The sequence below is a fragment of the Mytilus edulis genome, chromosome 12 (genome assembly GCF_963676685.1).
Source record: "Mytilus edulis chromosome 12, xbMytEdul2.2, whole genome shotgun sequence".
Taxonomy (NCBI): Eukaryota; Metazoa; Mollusca; class Bivalvia; order Mytilida; family Mytilidae; genus Mytilus; species Mytilus edulis.
In genome coordinates, this window is record NC_092355.1 from 58,031,580 (window position 1) to 58,055,209 (window position 23,630).

The window sequence follows — 23,630 nt, forward strand, 5'->3', positions numbered from 1 at the left end:
CATTTTGTTACTATAACCAGCAGTGGTATAAACAATTGTCTTCTCAGTGGCAATAACCAGCGTGTACTGGGTAGAGAAACAATGGCTTTATTTTGTTACTATAACCAGCAGTGGTATAAACAATTGTCTTCTCAGTGGCAATAACCAGCGTGTACTGGGTAGAGGAACAATAATTATTTGTGTTAATTATGAAATAATCTAATTGTGGATGTAACGCGTCTTCTGATTGGTTGACAAGTGTTTTGTCTATCATCTCATAGACAAAATTTTATCATGTGACCGTGCCGTCATCAACGTTATTCATGATTTACTCCGGCTTAAAATTGAATTGAGGATTGAATTATAAGGAATAACTGTATTATTTTTGCTGTGTATTCGAAACAAGCGTTACTCAGTGTGCACCACATTTTTAAAGTTATTTCTCCATAGACAATAACCATAATGTAGTATACTATATGTATAAAAAAATATATATGGTATGATTGCAAATGAGACAAATCTTCAGAAGAGACCAACTGACACAGAAACTATAATTATAGGTCACCAAACAGCTTTCAACAGTGAACAACCCCCGTATTACATTTACATGTATGTATACATATCTAGCGAGCTTGTTGAAGAATGAACCAAGACAGAAAACAGACAGAGCCATGCAGATGCTCGAGAGATGTATATGGTCTCCGCTTTGAACATTCTTAAAGGCAAAGTTTTGAGTCCATTTTAGATGGTACATTTTATTATTTTATATTATATGGACGGACTAATGACATGAAATAGAAACATATTATAATACAAAATCGTTAATATATTCATCAAGCATGAAGTCGATGTCTTTGAGAGCTTCCACGGCAAGCGGAAGTACGCACACAAGTCCACGGAATAATGACTGCTCCCGAGGAAGTATCTTTCTTGCCCAGACGGGATGAATCACAATTTTGAGCGGAGCTTCCGGTTTCATTAATTCTTGTCCAATGTTAATTTTCCTGCGTATGTCTCTTTTAATTTGTTTTTGTTTTTCGCTTTCACAAATGGAATGAACTTGTAGTAAGGGTACATATAATTGTGTAAACGCTTCCGTGAATGTGGTTCGTAACTTCCCTAACATGTCTGTGAACTGGTCAATAATTTTGGTGTTTTTGACACGTGATGTTCCTTTGGCCATTTTGTAATTTGTTTCGAACTCTCGTATAGTTTTTAATTCGAGTACACCTTGTGGTAGTATCTGTTTCATGGTAAGAGCAAATTCTCCTAACGATAATTCTATGTTTTCCTCCGTGTCCTTCAGGGATTGCACATTGTCGGTGAAACTCCTTTGTTGTTCTGCCAATCTTAGCACCATTTTCTTGTCTACTTCTGGAAAGTCAATAGTACAGATTTGTATGCATGTTCAATATTGTGTCTTAAAATGAGATCCGTTGGATAGATGTCGACCTTATACAAATCAACATCAATGCATCTGTTAACCTATTTAGGTTTTGAAAACAAATTCAAGTCTGGGACTGTTTGTAAGTTGAATTGTTAATCGAATGCTACAAAACGGACAAAACTTCATCTTTCATTTGATTGTATTACGTAAATGAATGCTCAAAAATAAATCAGAGTAATGTACATGTATATTTACGTAAATTTGCATAAGGTCGATTTCTATCCGACGCAGCTAAGATATTAATTCAATGGGCGTCAAGTTGGTTACCTATTCCCTATTCCCTATTCGTTACCTATTCCCTATTCCCTATTCGTTACCTATTCCCTATTCCCTATTCGTTACCTATTCCCTATTCCCTATTCGTTGCCTATTCGTTACCTATTCCCTATTCCCTATTCGTTACCTATTCGTTACCTATTCCCTATTCCCTATTCGTTGCCTATTCGTTACCTATTCCCTATTCCCTATTCGTTGCCTATTCGTTACCTATTCCCTATTCCCTATTCGTTACCTATTCGTTACCTATTCCCTATTCCCTATTCGTTACCTATTCGTTACTTATTTGATTTTTAATATCCTTCCCCCTTTTTAATTATGGCATGGAATAGTTTAATATGGCTGCCGCTACCATGGAAACGGCACAATTGTGAAAAAAATCAGTTTTGGTTTTTGGTGAACTGTTTGGATACGCTTCAACTCAGAATCATCATATTTTAAAACATTGTAGGTGCCCACTATATACAGGTGTTGGATGATTTTGGCGATCATTGGAACTACTATGTTGCCATGGAAACTACACCAAAATTTTCAAAATTCTCAAAATGCTCAAAACTTCATGAAACTTCACAGTAATGATGAGCAACATTGGTAGATGTGGCATTTGGAGTTGGAATTTCCAAAATAGGTCTTGTTACCATGAAAACAATGCAAAAAGGTCAAACATTTCAAAAATAAGAATTTTGAGTAAACTGGATGAAACTTTACAGGAATGGTAACTGGCATAGGCAGAGTTGGATTTTGAAGTTAGAATTTTCAAAATGGCCGCCGTAACCATGGAAACAGCAAAAATATCAAAAATTTCAAAATGTTCAAACTTAATGAAACTTTGCAAAAATGTTACTAGACATCTGTAGATGCTCTCTTTGACTTTGGAATTGTCAAAATGGCTGCCGCTCACCTGGTAATAGGGGGAAGGGTGCCATCCGATATTGCTAGCAATTACAAATCTAGTTGTTAATACTCTTACATATGGTAATAGTTCTAAATTTGTTGAGGTAAAATGATCTTTTTATGACCTATTTATATGTGTTTGTGCTCAACCGATCCTGTTACTTCATGTTCGATACGCATTTGTTCCTTACTTGTTTTTTATACGTTCTACCTTTTAACTGCTTTATGTCCGTATGTTTGAAGATGGATCTTGGTTCGACGGGATGAAATCACCGTGTTAGCGCTTGCATAAAAAAGAAGATGTGGTATGATTGCCAATGAGACAACACTCCACATTAGACCAAAAGGACACAGAAATTATCAACTATAGTTCACTGTACGGCCTTCAACAATGACCATAGCCCAAACCGTGTAGTCACCTATAAAAGGCCCAGACATGACAACCTCATACAATTCAAACAACAAAACTGACGGCCGTGTTTCATATACAAAAAAATAAACGGAAATATGTTACACAAAAACAAACGATAACTACTTAATTTCAGGCTCTTGTCTAGGGACAGGCACATACTAACATAATGTGGTGGAGTTAAACATGTAAGCAGGGTGTACATCGTTTCGGAGCATGCTATTACCTTGTTTAATTCGTTCCATCACTCGCTTATAATTCGCTTATAATACGAGTATCTTACGTTGCACCTTTTAAAACATCATTTTCAATTGTTTTGTTGTCTCTGGTGGAAGATTTGGGCTCTTAGAGGTGATATAACTCTAAAAGTGCATTTGTATCTGTTCCAGCGCTCGGATAATATCCTGTTAAATATTCGTTACTTATTCGCTTTTAAAAAGTTTGTTGTACGTTGCACCTTTTAGAAAAGGATTTTTCATTGTCTCCATGTCTCTTGTGGTAACAATGTGTTCTAAGAGATGAAATTACCCTATTAGCGCGCATGTACCCGTTCCAGCGCTCGGTAAATACCCTGTTACCTATTCGTTAACTATTCGTTACCTATTCACTTATAATACGTTTGTTGTACGTTGCACCTTTTAGAAAAGGATTTTCAATTGTGTCCGTGTCTCTGGTGGTAACAATGTGTTCTTAGAGATGAAATGACCCTATTAGCGCGCATGTACCCGTTCAAGCGCTCGGTTAATACCCTTTTACCTATTCGTTACCTATTCGTTACTTATTCGCTTTTAATACGTTTGTTGTACGTTGCATCTTTTAGAAAAGAATTTTCAATTAAGTTCATATCTCTGGTGGTAACAATGTGTTCTTATAGATGAAATACCCCTATAAGCGCATATGTACTCGTTCCAGCGCTCGGATAACACCCTGTTACTTATTCGTTCCTTATTTGCTTTTAATGCACGAGGTATACGTTGCACCTTGAAATAAATCGTTTTTTAATTGTGTTCATGTCTCTGGTGGTAAGAATGTGTTCTTAGATATGAAATGACCCTATTGGCGCGCATGTACCCGTTCCAGCGCTCGGTTAATACCATGTTACCTATTTGTTACCTATTCACTTATAATACGTTTGTTGTACGTTGCACCTTTTAGAAAAGGATTTTTAATTAAGTTCATATCTCTGGTGGTAATAATGTGTTCTTATGGATGAAATATCCCTATTAGCACGTATGTACTCGTTCCAGCGCTCGGATAATACCCTGTAACTTATTCGTTCCTTTTTGGCTTTTAATGCGCAGGGGTATACGCTGCACCTTAAAATAAATCGTTTTTTAATTGTGTTCATGTCTCTGGTAGTAACAATGTGTTCTTAGAGATGAAATGACCCTATTAGCGCGCATGTACCCGTTCCAGTGCTCGGTTAATACCCTGTTACCTATTCGTTACCTATTCGTTACCTATTCACTTATATAGGTAATGAATGGTAACAGGGTATTAACCGAGCGCTGAAACGGGTACATGCACGCTAATAGGGTCATTTCATCTCTAAGAACACATTCTTACCACCAGAGACTTGAACACAATTAAAAAACGATTTCTTTCAAGGTGCACCATATATCCCGCGCATTAAAAGGGAATAAGTAACGAATAGGTAACAGGTTTTTTACCGAGCGCTTGAACGGGTACATGCGCTCTAATAGGGTCATTTCATCACTAAGAACACATGGTTACCACCAGAGACATGGGCACAATTGAAAATCCTTTTTTAAAAGGTGCAACGTACAACAAACGTTTTATAAGTGAATAGGTAACGAATAGGTAACGAATAGGTAATAGGGTATTAACCGAGCGCTGGAACGGGTACATGTCCGCTAATAGGGTAATTTCATCTCTTAGAACACATTGTTTACACCAGAGACATGGACACAATTAAAAATCCGTTTCTAAAAGGTGCAACGTACAACAAACGTATTATCAGTGAATAGGTAACGAATAGGTAACAGGGTATTATCCGAGCGCTGGAACGGGTACATGCGCGCTTATAGTCGTATTTCATCTTTAAGAACACATTATTACCCCCAGAGACATGAACTTAATTAAAAATCCTTTTCTAAAAGGTGCAACGTACAACAAACGTATTATAAGTTAATAGGTAACGAATAGGTAACGAATAGGTAACAAGGTATTAACCGAGCGCTGGAACGGGTACATGCGCGCTAATAGGGTCATTTCATCTCTAAGAACACATAATTACCACCAGAGACATGAACACAATTAAAAAACGATTTATTTTAAGGTGCAGCGTATACCCCTGCGCATTAAAAGCGAATCAGGAACGAATAAGTAACAGGATATTATCCGAGCGCTGGAACGAGTACATACGCGCTAATAGGGGTATTTCATCTATAAGAACATATAATTATCACCAGAGACATGAACTTAATTAAAAATCCTTTTCTAAAAGGTGCAACGTACAACAAACGTATTATAAGTTAATAGGTAAAGAATAGGTAACGAATAGGTAACAGGGTATTATCTGAGCGCTTGAACGGGTACATGCGCTTATAGTCGTATTTCATCTCTAAGAACACATTATTACCACCAGAGACATGGACACAATTGAAAATCCTTTTCTAAAAGGTGCAACGTACAACAAACGTATTATAAGTGAATAGGTAACGAATAGGTAACGAATAGGTAACAGGGTATTATCTGAGCGCTTGAACGGGTACATGCGCTTATAGTCGTATTTTATCTCTAAGAACACATTATTACCACCAGAGACATGGACACAATTGAAAATCATTTTCTAAAAGGTGCAACGTACAACAAACGTGTTATAAGTGAATAAGTAACGAATAGGTAACGAATTGGTAACAGGGTATTAACCGAGCGCTGGAACGGGTACATGCGCGCTAATAGGGTATTTTCATCTCTAAGAACACATTTTTACCACCAGAGACACGGACACAATTGAAAATTTTTAATTTTTTGATATTTTTGCTGTTTCCATGGTTACGGCGGCCATTTTGAAAATTCTAACTTCAAAATCCAACTCTGCCTATGCCAGTTACCATTCCTGTAAAGTTTCATCCAGTTTACTCAAAATTCTTATTTTTGAAATGTTTGACCTTTTTGCATTGTTTCCATGGTAACAAGACCTATTTTGGAAATTCCAACTCCAAATGCCATATCTACCAATGTTGCTTATCATTACTGTGAAGTTTCATGAAGTTTTGAGCATTTTGAGAATTTTGAAAATTTTGGTGTAGTTTTTCACAATTGTGCCGTTTCCATGGTAGCGGCAGCCATATTAAACTATTCCATGCCATAATTAAAAAGGGGGAAGGATATTAAAAATCAAATAAGTAACGAATAGGTAACGAATAGGGAATAGGGAATAGGTAACGAATAGGGAATAGGGAATAGGTAACGAATAGGCAACGAATAGGGAATAGGGAATAGGTAACGAATAGGTAACGAATAGGGAATAGGGAATAGGTAACGAATAGGTAACGAATAGGGAATAGGGAATAGGTAACGAATAGGCAACGAATAGGGAATAGGGAATAGGTAACGAATAGGTAACGAATAGGGAATAGGGAATAGGTAACCAACTTGACGCCCATATTAATTCAACCGTGTACAATGAATCCAGTGGCGGCTTTAGGGTGTGGGGGTTTGGTACACAATTTTTGGAAGTTCTATTCATTTGAATGAGGACATAGTATTACGGTTGGAACACCTCCCCCTTTTTGTAATGGCTGGAACCGCACTCTGAAATCTTGCTGACAAAAAATATAGAATGTTAATTGTTCACATGAAAAGTATACACCGCCAAACATACACATCAAATCGTAACCCTTTACGACAAAATTATCGTTTACCTCGCTACTTTGGTCAAATACTGTATGGACACGAACCGCCAAGCAGTCGGCCGGCAAAAAGGAAGAGGAAAGAACGGTCATTATAATACGATTGAAGTAATTTATACAATGCAATAACAATCTTTTGCAATTACAAATAATGTACTATAACTCTTGGCATGGGAAACTCAAGAATTATTTATCATCTGTTTTGATATATTATCAAACGGAATTGAAAACGTGCAATAACTTTAACTCTTGGCATGGGAAATTCAAGGTTTTTTTCAAATGCATGTAATAATATAGAATCCAACGGAATCTTTATACGTGGTACATATATCAATATCCCTGTCATGTCAATATGTCAAAGTAAGATAATAACCTCTAGTTTTTATATCCCTACCACGACAGTACGTCACTGTAAGATGATTACCTCTAGTTTTTATATCCCCACCACGACAATACGTCAAAGTAAGATAATGACCTCTAGTTTGTATATCCCCATCATGACAATACGTCAAAGTAAGATAATTACCTCTAGTTTGTATATCCCCACCACGACAATAAGTCACAGTAAGATAATTACCTCTAGTTTGTATATCCCCACCACGACAATACGTCACAGTAAGATAATTACCTCTAGTTCTTATATCCCTACCACGACAATACGTCAAAGTAAGATAATGACCTCTAGTTTGTATATCCCTACCACGACAATACGAAAAAGTAAGATAATTACCTTTAGTTTGTATATCCCCACCACGACAATACGTCAAAGTAAGATAATTACCTCTAGTTTGTATATCCCTACCACGACAATACGTCAAAGTAAGATTATAAACTCTAGTTTGTATATCCCTACCACGACAATACGTCAAAATAAGATAATTACCTTTAGTTTGTATATCCCCACCACGACAATACGTCAAAGTAAGATAATTACCTCTAGTTTGTATATCCCCACCACGACAATACGTCAAAGTAAGATAATTACCTCTGGTTTGTATATCCCCACCACGACAATACGTCAAAGTAAGATAATTACCTCTAGTTTGTATATCCCTACCACGACAATACGTCAAAGTAAGATAATTACCTCTAGTTTTTTTTATATCCCTACCACGACAATACGTCACAATAAGATAATTACCTTTAGTTTGTATATCCCCACCACGACAATATGTCAAAGTACGATAATTACCTCTAGTTTGTATATCCCTACCACGACAATACGTCACAGTAAGATAATTATCTCTAGTTTGTATATCCCCACCACGACAATACGTCACAGTAAGATAATTACCTCTAGTTTGTATATTCCTACCACGACAATATGTCAAAGTAAGATAATTACCTCTGGTGTTTTATATCCCTACCACGACAATACGTCACAATAAGATAATTACCTCTAGTTTTTTATATCCCTACCACGACAATACGTCACAATAAGATAATTACCTCTAGTTTTTATTTCTAGTCTTTTCATTTTTCTACTTAACAGTTCGTTTGTACAGTTGTTGTATTCAGATTCCAAAATTTTAGATCTGAGTACTATCTTGGTTGTTTTTAGCTTCTTTAATACCGTACTATTGACGATGACATCCTGGAAGGTCATACTAAGTTTTCCTCTCTGGTACAGATCCCAAAGTGAGTCTAATGCTCCTATATCATCAAATCCTACAGCTAAAACTATCCCTGAAATTGTACAAAATTGAAAATAAAATGTTTGTTAACTTGTTTTTAGAGATCTCAAAGTGAGTATAATGACAGGGCGAATCCAGCCATTTAAAAGGGGTTTTTCTAATCCAGGCTAAAGGGGGCTCCAACCACATGTCCCCATTCAAAGCATTGATCGTCCAAAAAAAGGGGGGTTTCCAACCCCCGGACCCCCTGGATCTGCCACTGTAATGAACATATATCATCAAATCCTACAGCTATAACTATTCCTGAAATTGTAAGAAATTGATAATAAATTGTTTTTTAACTTGCTGGTTGTAGATTTTAGTTTGCGTTTAAAAATACCATTGAAATTTTGTCCCATAAAAAGCCACGTGACTTCATGTTACGTGTTACCACTCATTGTAACATGTTTTTATTCGGCTCAGTGACATTGACCATGTCACACATAGCCGTCGCTAGATCGCCTGTCCAATATTTAAGCAGGAGAATGACAACTTTTTCCATCTTATAAGGCACTGGCTACGATTACCAGCCAAAAAAAACCAATGAAAAGAGTGTGTCCCTAGTGCCCATATCCCCCCCCCCCCAAAAAAAATCATAGTCTGCGTGAATTGTTTTAAAAGACGATAACAAGTTCCAAGCTGCATTCTATCCTACGTATTTTCTTTTTTATTTTCGTTTAAATGATTAAACACAAATGATATCCACGTTAGCTGGTACAATCAATCAAAACAAAAACAGGAAGTATTCTGAAGGTTGTTTTACAATTATTTCTAAATAAGAATTAATCTAGTATTCTATAATTTCAATCAAATCTATTCTTTTGTTTTCAATCTCTGATAGAGTATATAGATTTGATACTGTTTAATGGCGGTAAAATCGACAATTTAGCTCTGTTTATTTGGGTGTTATGTCACTAATGAAGTGATTTGATTCTAATATTGATAATTATTTAGTATTAATTGTCATCAGGAATCGAGGGAGGGCCTTTGAAAGGGTTATAAAAAGAAGAAATTAAATTATTTTCCCATTTAATGTCTTCGATTGATGGCTGTTTTGCTAACGAATGTGTCTGTATTGAATTTCTATGAAGTGACTTTAATTAGCAGAACAAATATTGACCATGCATAATTAAAATGGGATTGCACAGAATTCTAAAGGCTTTGTTTCACAGTTTCGACTCAATTCGCATAGACTTAATGCTTCTTTTTGAAAAGGTGTTCTAACCCACGGAATACCATGAAATGGTCACATAGTTAACGATACGGAAAGTGGGGGGGGGGGGGGGGGGGGGGGGGGGTGTTTCCGCTCATGCAAACGGACGCGAGTAGCTATAGTTATATATGACTGATTCTGGTTTACGATCTTAAAGTAGAAATAAAATATTGAAATTATGTCTCTGAGTCTCTTGCTATCGTAGAAGCATAATGGCAATACGTTCAACTCTCAATCATTGTCCCAGTGTCATTTTATCACAATACTGGTAAATACTTCATTTTAAAAATAAATAAGATGGGTGCTCTTCAACATCGATATCGTAGTTTATTTGGCACTTTTTTTACATTTATGATTCGAGTGTCATTGATGTAGACGAAACACGAGTGTGGCGTTACAAATTTTAATCCTGATATCTGTGATCAAGTTAATTTGCATTATTTGTCACGTGGTGCACCAAATCATTAGACGCTGTATTCGTTTAAAGGCATTGTTTTCAATCTCATCATATTCTTATAAAACTAAGAATAATTCAGTCACTCCCAACAATCTATCTCAGAGTCTTCTACTTGCGAGCCATCAAAAGAGAAATATAACGACTGGATTATTCGGGTTAAAATCCACAATCATAAAAGCCCATTAAAACAGTCCCTTTTCTACCCTCAGTTTCCCAAGTATCCCTTTGTTACTGCTATAATGTGTTTTGATGGATCACTTTAGTATCTGATAAAATCGGTTATATGTTGAATTCCATTTTATAATGGCGCTAATCGTGTCGATTTCACATGGATTTTTGACATTCTAGATAACATTGACAAATATGGTTCACACGAAATCTGATTTCATTTCTGATGGTTTTAGAGATATTTGTTTGTTCATGACAAATAACCTAATTAAAAGCTAAATCGATTATATATATTTTCTACAGTTATAGAGTTCTGTTCAATTAATTGCAGGTTGCATTTACAATTTGCACTTGCAAAAGCTTTTAACAACTACAGTTCAACGAGTACACTTTTTTGAATTGTAACATTAGTATCTATATACCACTAGAGGAAAGAGACTCCTCTGAAACCATACACTGCACTTTCTAAATTTTCCTTTTGAAACAATATGTTTTCCAAAGAAAACGTCAATTTTAGAGAAAATATATAAATTCGGAGTTCCATATCGATCCGGTGTCTTATACGCTTTCGCACATGCTCAGTCGACGTAATGCCCTCGAAATTCAAGAAGCTCTTTTAATAGTTTCCACACTTGCCCAATTGTACTGCGATTTCGCGGGCATCTTCAAGTTAACAAAAAAATAAAACATTATTTATTCATGAGAAAAAAAGTATATTTGAGTGTAATATTTTTCTGACTATAACGTCGATGTTATTTTATGTATGTATAAACAGTTATTCTATCGCACTGCTATAGTCCCACGTGAAGGAGTCTATTACAGCCGATTGCATTGAGTGTGTAGATAAAGATATTATCGTTGGAAAGCTTGCTTACAAGCTGAACCGAGAAGTCATTATTATGTTAGGTAAACTTTTCTCCTTTAAGAGTAGACTATAGACATACAGATAACCAATCTGTCTATCTGTAGGACTAGGTTACTTCGAAAGGAGGGTATTATACCTTACATAATGATGACTTCATGGTTCAGCTAGTAAGAAAGCTAACCAAAGACCATACATTTACCTACACCTCCAATGCAATGGGCTTTAAAATAAAGTTTTACTTTCCTTTTGGTTGATGTTTTGATCTATATATTTACTTATTTTTCCTAAAAGCATATTAAATAATTGGCCCTCTTGTGTATGTCAACAGTTGAAAACTTATGTTGGAATTAACTGTTTAAACCTTTTCCAACTCTCTCGCAACCATTTCTCTTAAGTAAATTTAAAGGCAAGGTGGTGTTATGTCTATCTCGACAAATGAACATATTGTGAATTAATATATGGCATGAGTCCGTAGCGATTTGTGGATTTTTATCCTTCAGGAACGCCGCCATGTGTAGGATTGGTATGCCTACGTACGTAATGATTGATTGAACGATGAATAGATATTCATACTGTAATATTAGCTGTCCGCGATGAAGGTTGTGAACATTTGGACAGCCACGGTAAAACGAGGGTATACTGGATAGGGACAGAAACTTAGCCTAGCCAAATACGGACTTACCAAAGAGTTGTTGTAAGGGTTCCTAATGTGCAGAGAGAGTGACACTCTCTTTACGCCAGGCATTTGATCTATTGTCCCCATTCTGACCGGATGTGGCTGTGATTTGGACATTCTGCACAGCCAAATGTTACGGCGAGGTGTTTAGTGCCAGTCACAGAAAGACCAATGGTTACCATATTACTATTCCCTAATTTCTTTTATTTGTGGGGAGACGTACGTCAAGAGCTACATACAAAAAGCCCATCTACTTATTTTCTTTCCGATCTTTATTTATATTATGTCAATTATGTACAAGATACCTAGTACTAGTCTAAAAGTAGTTTCTACTAGTCTAAAGGTAGCTTCTTGTAGTTTACAAAATTAATAATTACCCCTTGAAAAGCGTTCAATATAAGCTCCATGAAGAGCACCCTTCTTTTCCAGGTCTTCTCTTAGTTTGACGATGTCGGCCGACGACAAGTGGTCGAATAACTTGTCTGTCAAATCCATATAATAAAATCTTTCTGATCCATAAGACTTGGGATTTTCTGCTTTGGCATCGTAAATGGTCATGTATATTCCGACTTCACCTGGAAAATAAAATTGAGAATGGAAATGGGGAATGTGTCAAAGACATCAACAACCCGACCAAAGTGAAGACAACAGCCGAAGGCCATCACTGAGTCTTCAACGCAAAGAGAAAACCATGCAACCGGAGGTGGTCCACAACTTGCCCCTAAATAAAAGTGCGTACTAGTTCAGGGAAAATGGACGTCACATTAAACTCCAAGACATATAAATGAACTTTAAATTAAAAAAAACATACAAGACTAACAAAGGCCGGGGGCTTCTGACTTGAGTCTGAAAACAAAAATGTTTTTGTCATTATTAATGATAATAGTCGCTTTGTCGTAAGAGGACAGAAATAATCCTATATTTGCTCAAAGTTTTATTACATCTATAAAAGGTCATGGTCAAATTTAAACATGATATATGGTATTATGCCTTTGAGACAACTGAACCAGATATTAACAAATTTAGGACATCATATGGCCTTCAACAATGAGCAAATTCGCACTGCATAGTCAGCTATAAAAGGTCCGGAAATGACAAATGTAAAACAATTCAAACGAGAACACTAACGATCTAATGTATGTACAAAATATGAACGAAGAACAAATATATAACACAACAACAAACGACAAAGTCGACTTTGAAATGATATCAAATCATAAATATTGATTGTCATCGAAATTAGAGCAAAATAATAAATATTTTGTATTATCATAGCCATTAGGTTTGTCTGTACCATTCAGTGTTTGTCAAATAGCTGAAATGAAATTTATTTTATAACCCGGCCACATTTCAATATTGCGATTAGCGAATATGAATACTAATACTTTATTTCTCATTAGCAAAAGCAGTATAAACAAATTCAAATCTGTCAATATAAAAGGTCGATGGTAGTGGCGGTGGTGGTGGTGGGAGGGGATCGAAAGGGGGAGGGTGTAGGATCGGGTTTGTCAGATTGGTAATGCTACGGGTAATAAGCTTAAACATTTCACTCTAGGAGGTCATTTGACAAAATATAATTTTTAGTAGCTTATAATTAGGCTACTGGGCTCCTTTGAAGCGTATTTCTAGTAATCTAAAGAAATCAAGCTTTTTAAATTAGCTAATTGGTTCTGAAAATAAACAGTTTTAAAGATGTTTTGGTTTTTTTTTTGCTAAGATATAATTTTAAAAAAAAAATTAGGAATAAAATTGAAAAATATTAACAGAAATATTCTTCTTTGATGAAACAAATGTAAAAAGCGAAGACAATTGCTTTTTGTAAATTTTAAGGTCGATTAGAAATAGAATGTGTCACTTTAAAATTTTATCAACCAGGATAAATCTATAGCTTATTCATTTTGCCACAAAATAAATAGTATATACATCAAATATCGAGTTACAAGATGACACATCTTAGAACATTAAAATAAAGTTAAAATTTAAAAATGACTGACAATTTATTTGCAGAAAGATCTTAGACAGATTTTTAAACTTGGCGATTGTATCGGTTTGAAAAACCCCAAATAAAAACGTTAATTAAGTTTATATTTTGATGTATTGCATTGTACTCTGTTTATTACAAATTGACTTTTCTATTGCCACATCTTGTGTAAACTTGTTTTCTATTTAAAAGTAATTTTTATTTAACGGTTTTAAAAGAAAGCAATTAACCTATAGATAGGCCTTTATTATAGGTTTTATAATTAGTTAAGATTGAAGAATAAGAAATTATCGACACACCCCTATACCTCTGAGTTTTAAACATATCTTTCATTGCAATAAATAATGTCAATATAAAAGGATTAAAGTCATGCCACATATGTATTGCATTCAAAACACAAGGCTATACTTGTGTCGGTTGATTATTTTGTTGTTACTCATTTAACGTCAAGTGGCAAATATTTCAAGTACATTTATTTAATTTGGGAGGTTATGGATTGGGTATTACCGAATTGAGAATAATGAGGTGCTAAAATATAAAGAATAAAGAATAATGAACCAACAAAATAGAGAATAGAGAATAATAAACCAACAAAATAGAGAATAAAGAATAATAAACCAATAAAATAACGAATAGAAATTAATAAACCAACAAAATAGAGAATAAAGAATAATAAACCGACAAAATAGAGAATAAAGAATAATAAACCAACAAAATAGAGAATAGAGAATAATGAATCAACAAAATAGAGAATAAAGAATAATAAACCAACAAAATAGAGAATAAAGAATAATAAACCAACAAAATAGAGAATAGAGAATAATGAACCAACAAAATAGAGGATAAAGAATAATAAACCAACAAAATAGAAAATAAAGAATAATAAACCAACAAAATAGAGAATAAAGAATAATAAACCAACAAAATAGAGAATAAAGAATAATGAACCAACAAAATAGAGAATAAAGAATAATGAACCAACAAAATAGAGAATAAAGAATAATAAACCAACAAAATAGAGAATAGAGATTCTAATGCAACAACGTTTGTAACGTTCATTTTGATGGATAACGTCACTTTCTTACATGGCATCAATTGACAATTGATGCTATGGGACGTACGCGCATGCGCAGACGGCATATGACAAATTTTAAATACATGTTTTAACGTTGTTTCCTGTCAGTTTCATTAGAATGGAGCTCCGCTAACGCGTCGCCAGTAAACTTAATTTGCGACCATCAAATCCCCAATTGATGCAGTCGGAGCTTAAAATACAATACAGTTATCTCCTAAATAATGGTGTGTAAGGATATAAAGAATAGAGAATAATGGAGGGTCACCCCTTTCCATGTCCTAATTCTGGTCCAGCACAAATGATTACAGTAATGAAATCAGTATGTTTTACAAGGTAATAGGACTGACCATTTGAAATATGGATATGAAAGATAGGGGCAGATATGGTGTTTTACAAAGGCTACGGGCGCTGAACATTATATTTAAATTTATTCGTTCAGTTTATGTTCACTTGTGTTAATATGTCTTTTGATTGAGTTATGACATTTCAACAGATATTGTATAGTGTAGCTTTAGTGTGTAACACTATTGTTTAAGGGAAGGGTGAAGGTTGTTACCTATTAAAACGTTAAGGCAAGCTGCATTTGTTTGCACCTGTTCTTAGTCAGGAACATGGATGTCGTGGATCATAAGTGTTTCTCGTCGTTTCTCGTTTTTTTTTATAGATTAGATCGTTGGTTTTCCGGTTTGAATGGTTAAACACTAGTTAGGTATAGCTTGCTGTTCGGTTTCAGCCAAGGCTCCGTTTTTAAGACCGTACTTGGATCTATAATGGTTAACTTTTATAAATTGTGACTTGGAAGGAGATTTGTCTCATTGGCACTTATACCACATCTTCCCATATACCTATATAATAATATACTGAGCCTTTTCCAACTTTTTAGGTTGGAATATTTTAATGAAATTATTTTCTTCCTTTTTTCTAAGAAGAATTTTAGAAAAGTGCTTAGAACGCATAAATTATATAAACTGATAATACGCATTAATATTTTTTTGATAAACAATCAACCGTTGGCTTTATCGAAATATACTGAAATGAATTCATTCCATTCTTAGCACGCAAGTTAAATGGCGTAAACAACACCCAATTGACCCATAATTGTTGAATTGATAAAGTTTTTGAAGTTTTTAAACTTCATACTTATATATTAAAGATGGAAATTTAATCTCCCTTCGACATGCATGCACCTTTATAACAATTGCACTCTGAATATAAATATGTAAGTTGCATGTTCAGGATGAGTATCCAATTTGTAATTACATGTCACAGTAGATATATACCAAATCCTTTAAATCATATTATAGTAATGAAAAGCCAGTCAAATCCAACTTTTAACGGAATGAATAAACACTTTGATTTTATGTATAGGTTCTTTATTGACTTTAAATGGCCTATTACGGCAAAACAAGACTATTAAATTTATAAAAAAAAGTTTTAACAAATTTTGAAAACAAATGAAGCGGAAGGATTAAAATACTTAAGTTACTAAAAATTTAAGAATGTTTTTATTTAACCTTTTTTAAATGTTTATTAAAAAATTTGGTTAAAAGACATAAAACCAGTTATTGATCATGTACGGAGTCCTGTCAAAAACATGATATACTATATATACAATGTACGCTTGTAAAGTTAACCAGTGCACAACACCCAGTTTAAAAAAAAAATAGCAATGAAAACTTAACACTAAACAGTCTCAATAAATTTATAAATTAGAAATTATCAAAGATCCTTGGCTTTATGTCTACGATAAACAGGGGCGGATCCAGTCATTTTAAAAAGGGGGGTTCCTAACCCAGGACAAAAGGGGGGGTTCCAATTACATGTCCTCATTCAAATGCATTGATCGTCCAAAAAAAGGGGGGTTACAACCCCCGGAACCCCCCCCCCCCCCCTCTGGATCCGCGCCTGATAAATTAACCAGTACTAGCTGTTAAAGCTGTTTCCAACATATTAATCCAAATAAGAAAGAATTACTTTCAAATGTTTTTGAACAGTTATAAAGTGAACTGATTTTACAAAATGTGTAGATATTTCCACTGATTTTATTAAATTCGTCTCAATTATGCCAACTTTTTGTGTCAATTTAATTTTTTACAAATCCAAGGTGGCCCGTGAGAAATAGTATACCCTCTTATAACGCGAAATTGTACGACCACTGGACTATGTCATGATAAAAAGCTAAGGAAATACAAGACCGATGTAGACGGATTTTTTTCCAAACTTGTTTCCGAATCCCATATTTGAACTTTATGTAACATTGTAATATATATCTTATAATTTTTCATTATTAAATACTGTTTAAACTAAGACCGATGAAAAAAATAAAGCAAATAAAAACATTAACAGTAAAGACTGATTATGAAATAAATGTCTCCGTGTTTCTATGGGTTAACTATACGGCTTGAAATGTTACGTCGTAAATCAAATGGTAGACCAGACAAGGACATACACTCCACAAAAGGACGCCTTTGCCTTCGCCTTTTGGGTGAAAGCTGTGTTTATGAAAAAAGTAGATGTTTATATACTTATATGAAACATAAGCCAATTAACGAGCGTGTTAAAAATTTAAAAAAACCCACACACTTTCCATATTGAGCAGATGCGGGTCCAGGATAACGAAAAAAAGGCGCCCGAACCAAAAATAAAAAGTCAACGTTTTGAGTGGGATATATAAAAAGTTCATGCATGCATTGACCATATATAAACGTTTGGAGTAGGACATGAAAATGCAAGCATTGCTCATATATATATATATGTAGCTCCAAACGGAAGGGCCTGTGCCCCCCCCCCCCCTATTTTCCACTAAAATCAACCTCTGCTTTCGGTCTGATAGGTTATACTTGAATGAAATAATCGTTACCTTCCTTTCTGTTAAAAAACGGTAGAGATGCATCGTCTTCCTCTTTTTCCCAACTTTCCATCTTTTTCTCTGGTTTCTGTAACTTCCTAGAAAGACACGTATCCATTCTGTTTAACAGTAGCTCAAGTCGATAACAAAATATTGCCTATTTTCTCTAACGGTCACTAAAGCCAATAACATAAACTATTGCCTCTTGTCGACACTGTAATAACGTCAACTAAAGGCAATAACATAAACTATTGCCTCTTGTCGACACTGTAATAACGGTCACTAAAGGCAATAACATAAAATAGTGCCTATATATTTTCTACAGTGTAGAAATTCTCTAACGGTCACTAAAGTCAATAACATAAACTATTGCCTCTTGTCGACACTGTAATAACGGTCACTAAAGACAATAACATAAAATAGTGCCTATATATTTTCTACAGTGTAGAAATCTCTAACGGTCACTAAAGTCAATAACATAAACTATTGCCTCTTGTCGACACTGTAATAACGGTCACTAAAGACAATAACATAAAATAGTGCCTATATATTTTCTACAGTGTAGAAATTCTCTAACGGTCACTAAAGTCAATAACATAAACTATTGCCTCTTGTCGACACTGTAATAACGGTCACTAAAGGCAATAACATGAAATAGTGCCTATATATTTTCTACAGTGTAGAAATTCTCTAACGGTCACTAAAGTCAATAACATAAACTATTGCCTCTTGTCGACACTGTAATAACGGTCACTAAAGGCAATAACATGAAATAGTGCCTATATATTTTCTACAGTGTAGAAATTCTCTAACGGTCACTAAAGTCAATAACATAAACTATTGCCTCCTGTCGACACTGTAATAATAATTCGTTAACACAACAAACGTTTATTAATCACTGTCTCGTTTTTCAGTCCTAAAATAAGTTCATTTAAATGTTCCTATACATGGAGGGTCGTGCATGGAACTTTATACGACTTGAAATCAAATATGGGGAATTAACATTGCAGGAAAACGCCTCTTTATCGGAATATAAATGGATTCACTTTCCCGTTACGACATTTAATCAGCTGATTGTTAGATTTCAGTCTAAAATTAGTGTAGACTTTTAGTTCTATTTATCGTCTATTGTTTTTTTGTAGATTTTTTATAGTCTATTTGTGTTTTAAGGTTTTCTGTACTTGCAAGAAATTGCATATCTAAATTTGAATATACAATTCCTATTACTTTAAAAAAAAAAAAAAAAAAAAAATGTGGTATAATTGCCAATGAGACAACTCTCCACAAGAGACCAACTGACACATGCATAATTAACAACTATAGGTCACCGTACGGCCTTCAACAATGAGCAAAGCCCATACCGCATAGTCAGCTATAAAAGGCCCCGTAATGACAATGTAAAACAATTCAAACGAGAAGACAAAGGCCTAATTTATGTACAAAATATTATCGAAAAACAAATATGTAACACATGAACAAACGACAACCACTGAATTAAAGGCTCGTGACTTGGAACAGACACAGACACAAAGAATATGGCATGCATATTTGTATTCTATTAATTTATTCCCTAAATTTATTCCCTTAAAGAATCGCTCTTTTTCTTACTTATATACGAGTCCATTACTCTTAAAATTAATTATTCTCATCCCCAATTTGATGAAAAAATATTATGGTCAAGCAGATGACAAAAAAAAATATTTCAGACTGAGAAAAAAAACCATACCCCTTCCCTCTTTGAAGTTAATGGTTGCTCCCTAATAACGGTTTACATGTACATTATGACTTGAACGGATTGTTGCTCCCTGATAACAGTTTACATGTACACTATGACTTGAACGGATGGTTGCTCCCTGATAACGGTTTACATGTACATTATGACTTGAACGGATGGTTGATCCCTGATAACGGTTTACATGTACATTATGACTTGAACGGATGGTTGTTTTATTATCAGTACTCATATCACATCTTATTTCTACATAAATAGTTATCAAAGGCACCAGGCTAATAATTTTGATACGCGAGACGCGCGTTTCGTCTACATAAGACTCACCAGTGACGCTCAGATCAAAATAGTTAAAAAGCCAAACAAGTATAAAGTTGAAGAACATTGAGGACCAAAAATTCCAAAAAGTTGTGCCAAATACGGCTAAGGTAATCTATGCCATGGATAAGAAAATCCCTAGTATTTCGATGAATTTTTACTTTGGCAAACAGTTACTTTATAGTTATGAATTTTCTGTACAAGAAAAGATTGATTTCTTTAATAATGTGCAGAAGATTTTTTTTCCATTTCCAATATTTACTATAATGATCTATTAAGTCTCAAAACAGATACAAATAGTTTTAAAAGAATCCGGTCCTGAGTAGCAAACATCAATAATTCAGTGATAAAGAAATCAGCTTTGAAAAGTATTAAAAGAAAACAACTTAATATGTATCGAACTATATTTAAATACGTATGTAAATATAAGACGTAAATAGGCTGAGCTATATATCCATAAAGATCGATTTAAGATTAAGATCTATCATAGTTTGGTATCTGTCTATATAAAATGGATTTTAAAATTTTATATACAGCGCGTTCAAAATTACCATTGAAAGTCCATTTTACTACTTTTCTCAAATCAGTCAGTAACAATCACATGTCAAAGGATTTGGTACAAAAACAACAGGATAACTCGTTCAAATGTCATGGCCGATCGAGAATAAAATTAGTTTGCTTTTTACGTTACAGATCATCAAACGACAAAATCTCAATGGCATTTTTAAGAGAGGTGTATATGACACATATGATATTATTTTTTTTTTTATCAAATCTGCTTTAATATTCATTGATCGTTAATTGCTCGTAGAAAAATGTCAGCAGAGATAATGAAATTGTTATGAATCTGTTTAAAACCATTAGATATCCATATATAGATTATCATTGTGTTGAAGTGAAATTCATTTTTTTTACACATTTTTGAACTTAGACCAATGTTTTAAATCAAAGTTGTCGGTTATACTTTCACGTTTGAGAAAGTTACTGATTCGCAGATTCAAATCATAACAGTGACGTCTTTAAATTGACTTATTTCAAATATTTTAATTTTCCATTTAAAGTACTTTCGTCCTTTTACAAATGTATATTATATTTCTAGTATCGTAAAATAACGAATTAAAAACACGTTTATCAACTCACGTTTATCACTTACATAGTTGTACTCTTCGTTTAAATTCATTTTTTTATTCATAACTCCTAACATTATCGCTTACTTTTAAATTTTGTCCTGCATTTTTATTTAGTTGTAATCTCTGTCCTGCCTTTTTATTTTTCACTCTATTCGGTCCTGCCTTTTTTTTTATTAGTTTATCCTGACTTTTTTACCTAAATTGTCATCCTGCCTTTTTTTTTTTTTTGCAATTGTCTCATCCTGCCTTTTTTTTTTACTCAAAACTCCTGTCCTGCCTATTTTTTTCAAATTTCATCCTAGCCCCCCCCCCCCCCCCCCCCCATAAAAATCAAATGGTAGCTCCCTAAACTCATATCTACTACAATAGTTATCATAGGTACCAGGATTATATTTTAATACGCCAGACGCGCGTTTCGTCTACATAAGACTCATCAGTGACGCTCAGATCAAAATAGTTATAAAGCCAAACAAGATCAAAGCGGACTTTAAATTCCAAAAAGTTGTGCCAAATACAGCTAAGGTAATCTATTCCTGGGATAAGAAAATTCTTAGTTTTTCGTAAAATTCATAGTTTTGTATATATACAATCTGAAGATTACAAAAATAAACAGAGAGAATAGATGAACAAAAGTTGATTTGACCACACACACCCCTTTTTTGGAAACTTACTTAACGGCTGCATTACAGTACTTATAGTGGTATTTATGTTAAATTATCTTATCTATGTGTCTCACTTTAAATTAAATTAATTTATTAATTGCACTCGTAATGTATACAAAATACAATACATAGTTCAGAAAATCTCATGATGAAACTGACTGAAAAATGAACAAAGTAGATTACATAGAAATAAATGAAAATGCAATATTTTGTGAATTTGGTTAGTTGTATATCTTTTTCACATTTTAAGCAATAGAACGATTTATCCTCAAATTTGTCAGATTAGATTAAAAAAATAATGTATATATGTACAAACTTACTATCGATCTAGTGGTGAATTAAAAATTTCCTCTCAAATACTTTACTAGATTTAAAACAACTTCAATATGATAGGGGATTTGCATCAACTTATTTTAAATATCGAATCAAAATCACGTGACCAACGGAACATCATTTTAAAGACCAAGAATTTTTCCCAATTAAATAAACAATTATCGTATTTGTTTATATATTTTACCTAACAAAGAATTCAGTTCATTAAACAAAGCTAAATTAAACATTACACCATCATAACCTTTAAAAGGAGTGTAAAATATCAGAATTTTGATCTTTTCTAATTGTTTTGGGGAAGAAAATTAATCATCAGATTGAATACACGTACTTGAACAACATCACGTTCAAGAACATAAAAGTCTGGTCTTTTGTAAGAAGTACTGTTTCATGGGTGGTACAAATCTATTAATAGACAGGAAGTATATTTAATGTAATGGAGACTCATGAGCCTTACATGTGTTGTGGATGAATTAGGTTCAACAAGCGGCGTCGGGGCCGAACCCAAACACTCAGGTCAGAACTAGTATTGACATGATCAGTGTTAAGAATATACCCGTTATACGATCTTATACGCAATTTCTAGGTTATACGATAGGTTCCGTTCTAACTTTATATCTAAATTATGATTTTTTTTGGAAAATATGAGAAGGGAATCGATATAATCTGTTTAAACTGCAAGATTGCGTTAGTAAGTATGAGCAAGGAATAATGAAATAATAAAGATATAAGACATTAGACATATTAAGTTAGATGCAGGGTTCATGAACCGTGAAATTCATAAAGTGTAATTTTCATCTTTTAAAGTGATTTGACTGTTATTTATAGCTAAAATGTTAACAACTGCCTCGTTTCGAATATACATCCTTTATTTTCAAACATTCGGCTGTGAGCGTTGCTGAGTAATGAAGTTACATCCTGAAAAACGTTTCGGACGCATGAAATTATTAAAGTGTTATTTTTTGTTGCTGTCGTGGTCTCTCTGTACGGTACCTATTCCATATTACCGAGGAACGCGATGTTTCATTAAAATAGATATCTACTTACTTACTAGCTATAACTAACCACAACAGTCTCCTAGATTCACCAATGTATATGACAGACCAGGAAAATATAAGATATATAATTGTTTTCTAATCTCTATAAAAGTACAATAGAATTATATGATTTATTGACTTACATAATACGTACTGTCTTCCGACCTGCTATTACACGTTGTCCCGCCTTTTTCAACATTGTTGTCAGCTCTGTAAATCGTATAAATGTTCAAACGTCGGGAAAAAGCAAAAAGCATAGATTTTTATGAACCTTTTCGTATCTTGTGAACGCACATATAAATTTGCACTGCATATAAATAAAGTATATTAAAAGTGCAGTATCAAACTAGTCGGAGACAATAACAGATTAACTTAATTCTTTTTGTGTCGAATTATTACATTTCATTATAGTTTAATCCAATTTTGAAAGATTTCGAGGGATTACGAGGGATTAACGTGTTCAATAATTGACAGTATATTGAAATCAGAATTATATCATTTTCTGATCCTATAATTAAAAGTCAATAAAATACTTGTGTATAGACCTGAAGACTACTTTTATGTAATCAAGTTGTTGTTAGTGAC

At 33.9% G+C, this 23,630-nt stretch overlaps 1 protein-coding gene across 3 annotated transcripts; it reads right to left on the minus strand.

Annotated features, from left to right (window-relative positions):
* Positions 1 to 718: 718 nt before the first annotated feature.
* On the minus strand, positions 719 to 23,306 carry LOC139498860 (uncharacterized). Of its 3 annotated transcripts, none has more exons than XM_071287444.1 (5): positions 23,189 to 23,306; positions 17,852 to 17,937; positions 12,313 to 12,510; positions 8,333 to 8,569; positions 719 to 1,353 (listed from the first exon to the last, which is right to left on the minus strand). In XM_071287444.1, exons 1-5 carry the CDS (start codon positions 23,242 to 23,244, stop codon positions 785 to 787), a joined length of 1,146 nt encoding a protein of 381 aa, XP_071143545.1. In that variant the 5' UTR covers positions 23,245 to 23,306; the 3' UTR covers positions 719 to 784. The 3 variants fall into 3 exon arrangements, with proteins under 3 accessions (XP_071143545.1, XP_071143547.1, XP_071143546.1); XM_071287446.1 differs by lacking the exon at positions 23,189 to 23,306 and adding an exon at positions 21,999 to 22,113; XM_071287445.1 differs by lacking the exon at positions 23,189 to 23,306 and adding an exon at positions 18,423 to 18,737 and having other exon boundaries at positions 17,852 to 18,068.
* Between the last annotated feature and the right edge of the window lie 324 nt (positions 23,307 to 23,630).